The sequence below is a fragment of the Vicugna pacos genome, chromosome 33, assembly GCF_048564905.1.
Source record: "Vicugna pacos chromosome 33, VicPac4, whole genome shotgun sequence".
In the NCBI taxonomy this organism is placed as follows: Eukaryota; Metazoa; Chordata; class Mammalia; order Artiodactyla; family Camelidae; genus Vicugna; species Vicugna pacos.
This window is the reverse complement of record NC_133019.1, coordinates 7,734,805-7,748,331: the sequence shown is the minus strand read 5'-3', so window position 1 is coordinate 7,748,331 and position 13,527 is coordinate 7,734,805. Positions and strand designations below refer to the sequence as shown.

The 13,527-nt window shown below is 52.6% G+C and overlaps 1 protein-coding gene across 11 annotated transcripts in view; it reads left to right on the top strand.

Annotated features, from left to right (window-relative positions):
- GRAMD1B (GRAM domain containing 1B) overlaps positions 1–13,527 on the top strand; it is a 244,099-nt gene that overhangs the window by 190,640 nt on the left and 39,932 nt on the right. For all 11 annotated transcript variants that reach the window (XR_012066706.1, XM_072954070.1, XM_072954061.1 and 8 more), the window contains one exon: positions 9,272–9,482. Coding sequence is in view for 10 of the 11 variants with exons in the window: in XM_072954061.1 (XP_072810162.1) it covers positions 9,272–9,482 (211 nt within the window). In the remaining variant the exon portion in view is untranslated. The remainder of the gene's footprint in view (positions 1–9,271; positions 9,483–13,527) is intronic.

The following is a 13,527-nucleotide window of genomic DNA, read 5'->3' as shown; positions in this document are numbered from 1 at the left end:
AAGTCAGAAAAAGAACCAATGGGCTGGTGCTGTAAGAAGGCAGATTTGGGGCAGGCTTAAGAAAGAAATATCTAACATAGTGGCTGAACAGTGGCTTTAAGAAGAGCCCGTTCCGTGATCTGAGATCACAGACACAATACGTACCTGCGATCTCAGTGTGTGCCAGTCATCATGCTAGAAGCACTGGGGAACCACGCAACAGACAAGGCCCCAGCCCCTGCGGAGTGTTCAAACTAGTGTAAGCCACTTAACAACAACAGAGTAAGACAACTTCAGCTCCTGATAAGTTCCACGAAGAGGGGAGGTGGCATGATCTGACAATGCTTGCCTGGAGACACGGAGGCCACCTGAGATGGAGGGTCCTTCCGGACAGGCTGCTCTGGGGATGTGACATTTGAACCTTGTTCTAAAGGTTGGAAAGGAATCAGAATTCAGGACTGTAGAGTAAGAGTTACAAGCAGAGGGACCAACAGGTGCAAATATCCTGGGGCACGGGTGAACTGGGTGCGTTCAAAGCACAGAAAGGTCCAAGGAGAATAGGGTGAGGGAGAAAGTGGTACAAAAGGAAGTTGAGGAAACTGTTGCCCAAGTTTGGATGCCAGGAGTTGGATTGCTGGTCGTTAAGTCCTTCCTTCCAGAAGGTTAGGACAAGGACACAGTGGATTTGACACAGCCCATGAGCCCTTTCGGTAAAATAGTTCACGTCTGCCTCTGACTTCTGACACTGGTTCTGCAGTGTCATCAGAGTTTTCAAAGGTTGTCATAATTTGTTCCTCTTTGAAATGTCCATAGAGATCACTGGGGCTCTGGCTTCTCCCTCAGCTCTGGCAGGACCCAAACAAACTTACTCTGTTTTTGTAGGAAGGGGGAAAAGTGGGTCAGGCTGTTTTGGCATTTCAGACATGGAGTCCTGGTTGTCCTGCAGGCCCCGGTCTCCATGGAAATGAAAAATAGTGTTTGTCATGCCCGTTCCTGGATTGAATTCCAAACTCTGGGCTGAACAGAAGCTGCAGGAAAGCCAGGAAGTGGGGGAGTAGGGGGATGGGTGGAGGCTCCAGCCCTAGTGATGAGGAAGGAGGTCTCTCCTCTTTTGCTTGTGCTGGAAAGGCAAACAACCTTTGCCCAGTCTCCAACCCTCTCTTCGCCCATCACCTCTCTGGACCTTAAACACCAGTAGAAGAGTAACTGACATCCTGCCTTCCTCTGCTTGGCCAAAGACCTTGCCCTTTCATTAATTGGTCAATTAATAAATTCATCGACAACTGAAGTCACAGCTAGGACTTTCCCCACAAGTAATTCCTTCCAGGCTTAAGTATGAGAATGTAACTAGTATGTACCTAGAAGGTCTAAAATTCATCAGCTGGCTGAAGATGTTTTGGATGGGCTCTGCCACCGTTCACTCCCTTTGTAAGATTAAAACATTTGTTTAACTTTCCATAGACACTTGAACAAGATAGAGAAGGAGGAATGGGTAAGCGGAACTTGGTGGCCATAAGAAATGCCCTGAATTATCTACCCAGTACATCTCCAGAGATGGGGACCAATGAGGGACAGGGAGCAGAGAGGGCAGGGCCTGGGCCATGTGGACCCTGTGAGCCAATGTTTGGATGACCAGTGGCTAGTTAGTGAGTCTGGAGGATTGTCAGGCTTCCGTTTGTAAGGTGTCTCTGCCAGTGGCCTGACCTGGCAACAGTTTAGTTCCACCTTCATGGTTCCAAATTTCAGGCAGAACCTGTCCCTAAACACCTTGTATGCTTCACTCAAAGGCCCAACTTGGAAAGCCCCCAGGTTATTTCAGCAAGTTACTCAAACAGAGCAGAGGGAACAAGATGTTCATCTCTGTCAAAATCTTTCTCTTGCACTAGTGGAGGGAGGCCCATTGTGTGTGAGGCTCTGCAGTTGGCATTGTATGGACAGTGATAGGAAAGAAGAGCGTTATCCTGGGAGCCCTCTCCCTCCCCGCCCCTCGCCGAAATGCAGCGTGATGCTACATCCAGGCCAAAGCACGGCGTGCCGGGACCAGGCCGAGACCTGCTGTAGCAGAAGCCGGGAACATAAACATGTGCCACAAACAAACAAAAAAGCACCTCTCCAGAAGCTGTCTGGCCCCTTTCTTCACCCCGTAATCACAGTTTGACACAAAAGACACGGTTAACTTTCTCCCTTAGAGCAGGAATTGGACCCAGGGCACAGTTGTTGCCAGGTTTAGATTGCAAGTGAGAGGCCTGCAAAGACTACGTTCCACCCATGGTCACCAGGAGCTCCTTTTAGAGGGGACAGTCATGCATTTTTCATCCCTTCGAAACCCCACCCCATCCAGTATCCTAAGAAGCGTGGGGGAAGAAGCCACGGAGACTTGCACTGTTGAGCACCCCGTCTAGCTGCCTCTTAAACCCTGGTAGACAGTCCTGCCACCCCTCTGGACCTGCACTTCCATCCAGAATGGTGAGGATTGGACTGGATGAGCCCTTGACTCTTTCTCTGTAACAGTCATCCTCTGGGGACCTGAGACTGTGGTTTTATCTTCAGGGGTAACGGGGGCCGAGACCAGGAGCTCCCGGAGCATTATAACAAGAACTGAATTAGGCCCGGGAAGTCTTTTTCCTAAGCGACTTGATATCTTGCTCTCCAAGGAGGAGGGCCCAAGGAGAGTTTAGGGTCCTGCTGAGACTTTTGATTTGGGCCATTTTTCCTCGTCTATAAAGTTCTGGTTGGGTCTGCCCTTCCCACCTACTGTGCTGTGGTTTTTATAGGTGCAGAGACACTGCTGAGTGACAAGCAGGAATACAGAGAGGAACTGAAAAACAACCATCTTCAGGGAGTCCTTGCAAACTCTGAATCTGGAACCCTTTTTGGTGGACAGATCGAATGGAGGCATTTGCAGGGTGCACGTAAATTTCATGCAAATGTTATGCAAATACACCTGTGGCCTTCCTGTCTCCGACACTTGAGCATGTGCTGTGGGAAAATTCAGAGTGGAGCTGGCTAATTTGCATGGGTATTTGCAGTGCTATTATGAAGAACTGAGGAGGATTATCGATGTAACTTCGGAATCAGCATGGGGATGGGAGGTGCGTAGCTGGAAAACAGAATAGTCAGGTGTTAGGAATTACGGACCGTTAGATACCAGAATCAGCTTTAACTCGATTTTACGAAAGGCAGGGAGGGATGGGGTATTTGTAATATGGCTGTGGCCGGGGGTCTGATGATAACTGTCAGGCCCCTACACCAAAAGAAGGTGTGCTGAAGGCCTTACCGTGAGAACCACACCTTCTGCCCACTCCCCATCAACCCCGGGGACTTCTCCATTGGCCGCTCCTATGACAGGTTCAACTGATTTTCTGTTCCAGTGAGTCCACCCACCTGGTAGACACTGAACAGCTGATACACTCAAGAGGGTTGTTTAAGCAGGTTTCTGTCATCTCGGGCAGATACGTCACTTATCCCTTGATACCTACAAGATTAGTCCTTGGGAACAGCGGTTCTCAAATTTTGGAGTGCATCAGAATTAGCTATGGTGCTTGTTTAAAATGCAGATTCATAAGACCACCCCCTGGAAATTGTCATTTATTGAGTGGGGGTGGGGCTGGGGTTTTGCACTTCAAGGAAGCACCCCAGGTGAGAAGTAATGTTGGGGGAACATTCAGAGCCTGTCCGTGTTACCCTCTGAGGAAAGAGGGCATGGATAAATATTCCACATTTTACAGAGAGGAACAAAAGCCCTCTTCATAGCAGCTGAGAGATATTTATTAGGCGTTCATTATGTATCAAGCACAGCGCTCAATATTTCACTTAGGTTGTTTCATTTGACACAACAGTCCTGTGGGATAGGTATTAATATTGTCCAATGAGAAAAAGGAGGCTTAGAGGCCAGGGTCCCACAGCAAGTGGCAGAGCTGGGACTTATCCCTGAGCCTGCTGATACCACACACTGGCAATTAATCCTGGCCCTACAGGGCCCAAGCAGACTTCAGCAAACAAATGTTGGATTTGAAACTGGCTTCTAAATTTCCAATTAAATGTTCTTTCTGTTACGGTGGGGTGCCCTGGAATGTATCAGGCAGTCTTAAAAAAAATTACCAGTACCGGGCACCCAAACTGTGACTGCGGTTCCTTTGCTCATCCAGGTCGCTGCAGAGCTGGCGTGGGGGAAACAAAAAGTGAACGGAGGCGTCTGGGTGGGGACGAGGGGAGGTAGACCCTGCTGGCGAGAGAGGGGAAGGGGCTGCTGGGTGGAGAGCGACAGGCGCATTCTCTTGCAGTCTCTGGGGCAGAAACAATTGATTTCTCTGAAAGCAAACAAGAGAACTTGAAGGAGGGACGCTGGAACACCAGCTGACTATTCTGCTCTGCTCAGGGTTCTGAAAAATGTATGGGGGGCTGGTCAGGGAGCTGGCTTGCTGACACCATCTCCCCATGCCCGCGGGACCACACCAGGCAGAAGGATGGGAACAGAAAGCCAAGCAGAGCAGGGCCACGGCTCCCATGTCTTGTGTGGTGGGAGATGCAGCCATAGAGTCACCACAGAAGGCCTTTCCATGTGCCCCTGTTTCTTAGGGACTTCAGCCAGACCTACCAATGGAAAGTAGGATCAAACTGTAGCATGAGAAACTGTGGTCAGACTTAAGGAAGCACTGTTCATTAGGAAGGTAACCAGGAGAGGAATGAAATAGTTTTTGTTGGCGGTTTGAAAATGAGAGCGGTGGGAAGTGAGTGGATGACCCCGGGCCCCCACAGCGGGCTAGAGGGGGCCAGTGGCGGTCTCAGCAGATTACTGTTGTTGGGGAGAGTTGGCGAGGACAGGAATCTCAAGCATCAGTTTAAGTACGTTACGCGTCAGAAACGCAGCTTCTTGTAATGCTCTGTGTGCTATGTGCCATCTTAGGCCTTCATATCCTCACTCATGCTGTTGTTTTGAAGTTTTGTTTTTGTTCTGGGGGGAACATTCTCTTCTGCCCTACTACCAGCCCTTCACCTGGCTCCCTCTAACACATTTTTCAGGACCCAGATCAAGTCTCCAGGGCCACATCTACACGGAAGCCTTTTTTGATCCCCCAGGTATGGCTAAGGCTCCTTTCCTCTCTCCCCTCTCACCACTCATTGCTTCTGGTAAAGGGAGAGGAACATGTGTCTAGCTCCCCCCGACTCTAATGTCTCAGGCTCAAGGATCTTCTGCCCGCCAGTATGAACTTGAATGCCTAGTATGGCGTCAGGTGCTCGGTAAATGTTTGTGAATCGGAAGATCCAGATACAAAGTCGTGTCACCTTGGCCAGGCACTGACCTCTGTTTCTCAGGTTTCTTATATGTGAAGTTGAGAGTTGGATATATTAAGTCTAAGATCTGAAAGGGGGAGTCTTAGTCCAATAGCCCCTCCAGTACCTGTCTTTCTTTTCTTTCTATGGCAAACCTAAGGTCATTTTTAGCTTTAAAATCCAAAGACTTTGACTGTTATTAATAATGGTGGCAGGATCAGATGAATGGCGTATCATAGAGTTGGAAAGACACTATAGGTTATGAGAGTCTGAAGAATTGGTTTTATTGGCTCACAGGACATCCAGTCCTGTAGGATAATGGAGCGTCTTCTCAAAGAGTTCTAGGAATCTAGCAAGGCTAGGAGTGATTTTGCCGAGTTAGAACTATGATAGCTCCAAACATTTCTTCTCATAGTGAAGGATCAGAGTGGGGATGGGGTGGGGAGGATCACTGGGCTCAGTCTTGAGTGTAAATGTTGGGTGGGAAGGACTAATTAATACTTCACAGATGGGTTGGGAAAATTAAATGAGATCATGCTTAATAACTGCTTGTCACTGTGCCAGAAATGCATGAACATTCATAAACTTTCAGCTATTTTTGTTAACATAAGCAGGTTGGAGGTATGGATCTGGGAGCCGCCGTGATGCTGGGGATCGTTAAAGCCCTGGGCATGAAGACCTGTTCACTCCAGACATTAACTGAGCTCATATGACTTACAGAGCTTCAGGCTGAGCAGTGCAGGAGGGGCGAGGGGTGTGCCCCCTCGGGAGTGTGTAGGTAGGTCTTCACTTTACCACCAGGTAGGATGTGTTAAGTCCTTTGGTCAGATCAGTGGTGGGGATTTAAAAATGCTTTTTGGAGAAAGTGGGCTTTTGAGATAGGCCTTCAAGGATGAGCGGGACTCCAGTAGGTAGACGTGAGGGAGGGAAGGAGGGGGCTTTTCGTGCCCGGGCAGCGAGTGCTCAGGAAGCCGGGAAGGAGGGGTGGGGCTAGGACCCGGGACCCTTTCAGCGAGTACACAGAGGAAGTGTTGAGATGTAGACAGGTGTCTAGTTAGGTTCAGTAGAGAACCTTGAGTTCCATTCTTAGGATTTGGGACTTCAATATGAATGCTCGTAGCGGGCAGAAAGATTATATCAGACTTTTATTTAGAAAGATTGAAGGACAAAGGTGTGAATGAGTGTGAAAGAGGAAGGGAAATGGAGGAGACCACTTAGAAAGCTCCTGGAAAAGTCCCGGCGGAGGCCTTGAGAACCAGAGCTAGGGCCCTGGGGGTGGGAGGGAAGGAGGGGTTCAGGAGCATTAGGGAAATGGAGTTGGGTGGGATTCAGTGGCTCACTTAGTGTGGGGTGAGATGGGAGAGACGGGTTCACAGCCTGGGAGACTGGGAGATGAGGATGCCGGTGAGGGTGGGCAGCAGTGGGAGGAGCTTGGGAGGAAAGGTCACAAGCTTAGATTTGAATCTCAGGTGCTGGTGAGACACCTCTTTGGAGGCAGTGTCACGTCGGCAGCAGGTTGCTGGGCTGCAGCTGACAAATGTGATCAGAGCCAGAAGCAGGTGGAGGAGCCCTCCAATTGGAGGCATAGTCAAAGTCATAGAAAACAGGAGTGGTTGGGGTGGTGAAGGACTCACCTTTGGGGAAGGGCTAAATTTTAGGTGGAAGAGCAGGAGGGGAGCCAGCTGCTGAGACAGGAAGAGGAATAGAAGAGAGATGTGTGTGTCATCAGGGAGAAGAGGAGATCTTGAAGAACGACACAGATGATGAACAGCCTTAAAGCGCAGAAATTAAAGTGGCAAATGATAGTATAAGTTGTTTGTCAACTGACGTCTTGAAAGCAGAGTTTTCGGGATCCTTGGGTGACGTGGAGGGTCAGCTGATGTGGGGTCACTAAGGGAGGAGGACATCTCATGGACACGTCTGAGATTCATGTGGTTTTGGATCCTTGGAGTGAGTTTCCTCCAGGTTGGAATTTTTTGCCTACCCCTTGCTTGCATCCTTCCTCTCCAGCCAGTTATCAGCAGGGATTCAGATATCCTTTGAAGGATAAAGGGACCACCTTTCTGTTCCCGGGTCTGGAATCACCCTCTGTGAGGATGTCCCCCTCTCAGGAAAAGACAGGAGCCCAGCTGTGTGTTCATGTGGTCTGAGCTGGGTATGTGCTGGGTGCCATCCACACTCTAGCTCCGCTCTGAGCAAACTAGCTGAGGTTCAGGGCAGGCTTCCTGACTGTTCTTCCGGCAGAGTGGTCCCTGGAGTGCTTGGCAGTGGGTTGAAATTGGCCGGAGAGAACGGGGGCTCCCCCAAGGCTCCCTGGAGGATGGGTCTGAGGACCTACTCGCTGCTGTCCTAGGTCTGGGCTTTTCCAGCTGAGGAAAAGGAACAGAGTTTCCTTTCTCCAGGGCTTGTAGCAGCGGATGAGTTTAGAAGTCCGAGGATAAGGATGTTGGGGGTGGAGTGAGAACTTAAAGAGCCTCTTTTTCTAAATCACAGTTGTTGTTGGTATTATCACGGAGTTTGAGGATAAAGCAAAACATTGGGCCTTACGTGTCCCCATTCGACCCCTGGTCACCTCTGTCTTCCCTTTTCTCAGGTCTCCTTTTGTTTCTTTTCTCTCTCAGTTTCCTTCCAAAAGTGAGAGCCCTGGGTGCGCCCCGCTGTTGCCCTCCCCCCACACGTGCTGGTTTGGGCCTTTGGGCTCCTTCCTTTTCTCTCTGCGCAGGATCCTTAGGTGGAAGGTTCTGCTGAAAGGGGCATGGTTTTCATTGCAAATGGGTCCAGTGGGACACCTGAGGTTGCAGCTGGGTCTTCATGCAAATGGCCGCGTTCCCCACCCTGCACTCTGCTTGCTTAGGAAAAGCCGGAATGAAGCTTCCTGAGAGTTTCCTGGGGCCCTGACGGGCTCTGACGGTCTCGGCCTCGGCTCCAGCTGCGGCCAAAGCCTGACCCTGCTCTCTGACGGCTGAGTGCGTGAGAGGCCCCCGGGCGTGTCACCCCCTCCCTTGTGCTGTCTCAGTTTTCCAGTGTCACACGTGCTTTCCTTCCCATTTCCTGCCTCTGTCCTTCCTCTGTCCTCTCTGAGGAAAGCAAACACCTGTTAGAGCTTAACTGCATTTAATTTTCCTCTCCTCTTCCTTTCTTCATCTCTTCTATCCCATTAAGAACACAAGCTAAATATTCATACAGTCTGTAAGCCTTGGTGTGAGGGGATTTGGGTCTGTGGGATGTCCCAAGTACGTGCCAGGAAGGCGCTTTAGGGAGGGGAGTATGGCACGTGAGACCTGCTGTGTTCACTTTTACCCTGGGCAAGGGCGGCAGGAACCAGCGCGGCTTACGTGGAAATGGAATGGTGTGAGTTACAAGTCAGAAGACCCAGATTTTGCTTCTCAGCCCTGTGTGATCAGAGGACACTTGGTTCTCTGCTATGCATTGGTCTTCATTTTAAAAACAGGAATTAGGGCTCTTGCCATTACTCCCTTGGTGGAATGATTTAAGGACCCAGTGAAATAATATGAATATGGATACTTTGGAAAGTGGGATTCTTTCTGTTATTTTCATGGGAAAATCTTTCCAAAACAAAATGTAGGAGCTGTGTTTGCAGCATGTATAAAACAAGCTGACAGTATTGATATGATCTCTAATGAGTCAGCTCTTAAATTCCATCTTTCCTGGACAGTTCTTGGCATATACTGGGAGAGGTCTAGAAATATTTGATCGATGGACACAGTGATGGATGGATGGATGGATGGATGGATGGATGACGTCTAATTGCCCTACTTACCCCTTCCCATTGCTATTTCCATTTCACATGGGCACCACCGCCCTCTCCTGGCTAGCAGTGGTATTACGGTGCAGTAAGTCCATAACTGGGCCCTTTTCTCCCTATTTCTCCCCAGCCCCTAACCTTGGCTCCCTGAGCTGGCTCCTTGGGACCCGTCTTTGGCCTTCAATCACTGACTGCTTGTCTCTCCTCCTCCTCCTGTTTCCACCCCCTCCCTCTCTCCATCTGCCTCTGCAGCACTGCCAGTAACTCCAACCGCAGCACGCCGGCCTGCTCCCCCATCCTCCGGAAGCGGTCTCGCTCACCCACCCCGCAGAACGTGGACGGAGACACAATGGTGGAGAAGGGCTCAGATCACTCGTCGGACAAGTCCCCGTCCACACCGGAGCAGGGTGTGCAGCGCAGCTGCTCCTCACAGTCCGGCCGCAGTGGTGGCAAAAATTCCAAGGTGAGCCAGACCCCACCGGGGACTCTGTCCTTGCTTGTTAGCTGGCTGCAGGGAAGCTGGTTTGGGGGGGTTGGCGAGGTAGAAGACCCCTTCATCCAGAGATGATTGACTGGCCTAGGGTCCCAGAGATAGTCTTTATTTAGTGAGGCGAGGGTGGGGCAGGCAGGAGAGACCCTAGTTAAATTGTACATTCTCAGCTGAGCACTCAGAGAGGGTCCCGGGAGCTGGTGCAGTGATTCCACAGGGACCGGTATCTCCCTTTAGGGGCTTGGGAGCCTCACGTGCCTTGAGATTTGGAGGAAGGAAGCTCTGGGGGTCGGGAGGGATCATCTGTTTAGCACCGCACCCTTCTGCAGATTGGGGTAGAAGGGAACATTACTTGGGACAGCTGTCGTGCGGGGAAGGGAATCCTCAAGGAAGGTTGCAGAATGCTGTTTTAACCTCCACCCGGGCCGTCACCCTGCCTTACTTTTGGTGATAACCCACTTGGTACTCATCTGGCCGGGAGGACGGTGACAGGGCTCTCCACCCCTCCCAGGTGTGTCAGCATCACCACCTGAGCACTGGGCCTTTGCCTAAGGAGGGGAGCAAATAAGCCCCAGGGGGCCTGGGCTACTTGTGGTTCCCAGAGGTTTTGTTCTCCCCCTCCTTAATCCTTTGGGAAGCAGGGGATGTCTTTGCCTAGATGCTCCCTCTAAAAGCTTCTCTTTCCCACTGGACTCACAAGCCCTGGAGAGGGGGGGACCCCGGGAGGCTTGGGAGCTGGCTTCCCACCTGAATTTGTCTTTTGATTTCTTGTTCTTCCTCTTCTTCCCCACCATTTCCCAAATACCTTCTTTGCATGCATGGTCTTAGTCTCACAAGCGCCTCTCAAAAGTAAGCCATCTTTTGTCTCTGTCTTCGGTCTCCCCTCGGGTGTTGAATTGTCTGTAGTGCTCTGCACCCCTCCCTCCGCCCCCGCCCCTTTTGGCCCGTGTGTCCTGCTTGGTCCCTTTCCCAGAAGGGCCGGCCCCACTGCCCCTGGCAGGCTGGCTGAAGTCACGCAGGGCCCACTTCCACTGCACCCAGGGTCGAAGAACAGACCCACCCCACCCCCACCCCCGTGTCTGCCTGCTCCCCAAACACTGCCTCTGCCTAGAATCTCCTCCCTCCTTACATGGTGCCGTCTAGAAGCAGAGTCCTGCCAAGGCTTAGTTTCCTTCCTTTGGGGGAGGGGAGCCCCCGAATCTGGCCAGGCTACAGGTCCTGATAACTCCGTACACCTGCTCTGCTGGGTGACTCCTGGTTCCCTGGTGGGTTGGCTCCCTCCCGAGTTCCCTGGTGCAGCACCGTGGCCCCGGGAGCCCTACCCTGCCACTCCTCCTATCTGCTTGCCCCTCTGAGAGTCGCCAGCCTGACTGCCCCTTCCACTTCCACCCCCGTCCAGCCTGGGGCCCAAGGTGTTCTGAGGCTCCTGGATCATGGTCAGAGGGGAACTTGGCTCCGGGGGGGGGTGCCAGCCACTGGAGGTTGGTTGGCATTTACAGTAGCCCCTGCCAGGCCCGCAGAGATGCAACCAGGACAGGGAGCTGCTTCCAGAGTCTGCCCATGACGCCAGGATTTCAGAGGCCTGCGGAGAATTTGGAGGGAGTGGGGGCGTTGAATAGCTGGCATCTGGGGATGGCAGGTCTCAGGAAATAGTGCCCTGGGGAAGGGGTGGGTGCAGGAAGGCTGAGGCCGACTTACCAGCAGTCTCAAGCCTCTCTGTTCTGGGCAGGAGGACGGAGAGCAGCTGCTCCCATTCCTGGGGGACGAGCAAGGGGTTACAGAGCTAATCCTAATCCTCCAGTCTGTGACCTTCCAGCCAAAAGTTCATTTTAGCTCTGAGGACTTTCAATGACTGTTGCTGGCTGCGGGCAGGGGAGGATGCTGCCTGACCGAGGAAGCCCCCAGGAGCTCCCTGCGGGTTCAAGGGGGTCGGCAGGAGCAGGCCATCGGGGGATGAGATTTTAAGATGACCTCTGTCAGCCCCTCCTGAGTGCCTCCCTGAGCCTCTGGCTGGGGCCGGGGCAGCTGTTTCTGGACAGGGGGCTCCAGTTACTCCATTTCTCTGCCTCTTCCCTCAGCGTCTGCACAATTCCATCCCAAGGTCAAGCTCTGATCTTCTTTACCTCTTCCCCTGTGCTCAGCAAGGCTCCAGCAAGCAGAGCAGTACTTATCTGTGGTCCTTAGTCACTACTTACCGAGTACCTCTTTTGGTCAGGTGATGGGTTGAGGGGAGAATCCAATAGTGAGGATTTTTTAAGAAACTCTTAAGTGATAGATCTTCTTGAAGAAGTGAGTGTGAACCAGGTTCCTGCCCCCAGGCAGCCTGTAGTCTGGGAAGGGAGATAAGGGACAGCTTATCCACAAACCAACCCTGACCCTGAGGACCACAGGATGCTCCATGAATTCAGAGGCGGGAGAGCGCATGTCTGAGTCAGGCAGTGGGTACATTTCAGGGAGCAGGTGCAGGGAGCCAGGCCGGAACTCCGAGAGGGATTGCTGGGGGCAACGTGTGGGGTTAGGAAGGGACTGAGAGCTGAGCGTGAACGGCAGTGAATCTCTGCCCCTTTCCTAAGGAGTGAAAGCGGGAGGTGGCTGACGGGCCAGGTTTTCTTTCCCCGTGAAGAGCCTGGTGAGGCAGGGCCTGTCCCTATCCGCTCCAAACTGAGTTCCCAGCTTTGGAGAGCCGCCTCCCGGCCCCATCCCCTCCCCGGTGGTGACCGTCGTCACCACCACCACAGCAGTTAGAAAGGACTGCCTCGTGGAGGGGGAGGGCGCCCCACAGCCCAGGGGGCAGTGGTTGGTTGGGATTTGTGGGTGCGGGACCCAGAGCAGAGAGGACACATGTGAACCAGTATAGGAGTTAGCTTCTCCTTCGGTCAGGGCCTGGAGCAGAGAGGAAGGGGAGCTGCAGGGGTGAGGGGAGAGGCGGGGAGGCGGCGCTCCTGTGGTGGGGTCGCCTCCTCCTCCACTGGAAGATCTTCTCAGGTTGACCAGACATACCCACAGCAAGGGATGTGGTAGTCAGAGCTATTGTCATTGTTGTCACAGCCAGGCCACCTCGCTCCCTGTCTCCAGTGCACCTCGTAGAGGAGGTGACGTATATTTTTCAGACAAGCTGGAGAGTGTTCCCACTTTTCTCTGGAGCCAGGCCTCGTGGTGTCTGTCGTCCCTTCTCCTGGGGTTGGACTGGGTACCAGTAAGTCCCACTCCTGTGACTCTGTAACTACACTGCCGAGGCTGACCCGTGCGAGGGCAGCTCTGCCAGAGCCCTGGGCTAGACCGCAAGGCCCGTTTCTGCTTCCCGGCCCCCTTGGTTGTGCCCGCGCCCGGCTTCCGCTCTGTGGTGCCGGCTGGCGGCCGCCAGAGGGAGCCCCGGCCGTTTGCTGCTCCGCCAGCTCCTGATCTGGGCGCGGTGCGGTGCCCCGCAGCCCAGGCAGGTCTTCGCCCCGTGCTTTGTGCCTCCCGGCGCTGGGTGTGCATTGCCGCCCGGCTCTGTGGCTCTGCCATGCCTTTTCTCCTTTGACTTTTTCCCTGTTTTTCAATCCTAATTTTTGTGGTTTTCTTTCCAGTATGACAGACTTAAGCTGATCAAAGTAAGAAATTGTTTTTTTCCCCCTAACTCCTAACTGTAGTGCGCCTCCGTCCCCTCCTCTGCCCCCAACCCCCATCTTCCAGACTCCCGGGCCTCTGCACTGGAGAGACAGATGTGTAAGGAACTTGACTGCTTCCAGGGCCTTGGCGTCCCCGGGGCGCTTGCTCCTCAGACCTCTCGTAGGCACCTAGAAACCTGCTCTGCTAAGCCCTGTCCCCGCAGCTCTGTCTTTGGGCAGTTTTCCTGACTCCCTCCTCCTCTATGGCCACATCCACTTACAACCCATCAAAAAGCCCTCACCCCACTCCCTCGTTCTGTTTCTTCCTTACTTTTGGTCCTCTCTGCACAGGAGGGTGTTTCCAAACTGATTCAGAAGGGCCCTGCGTCTGTGTGGCAGTTCATGAGAAGAGACCATCTCCTCCTTCT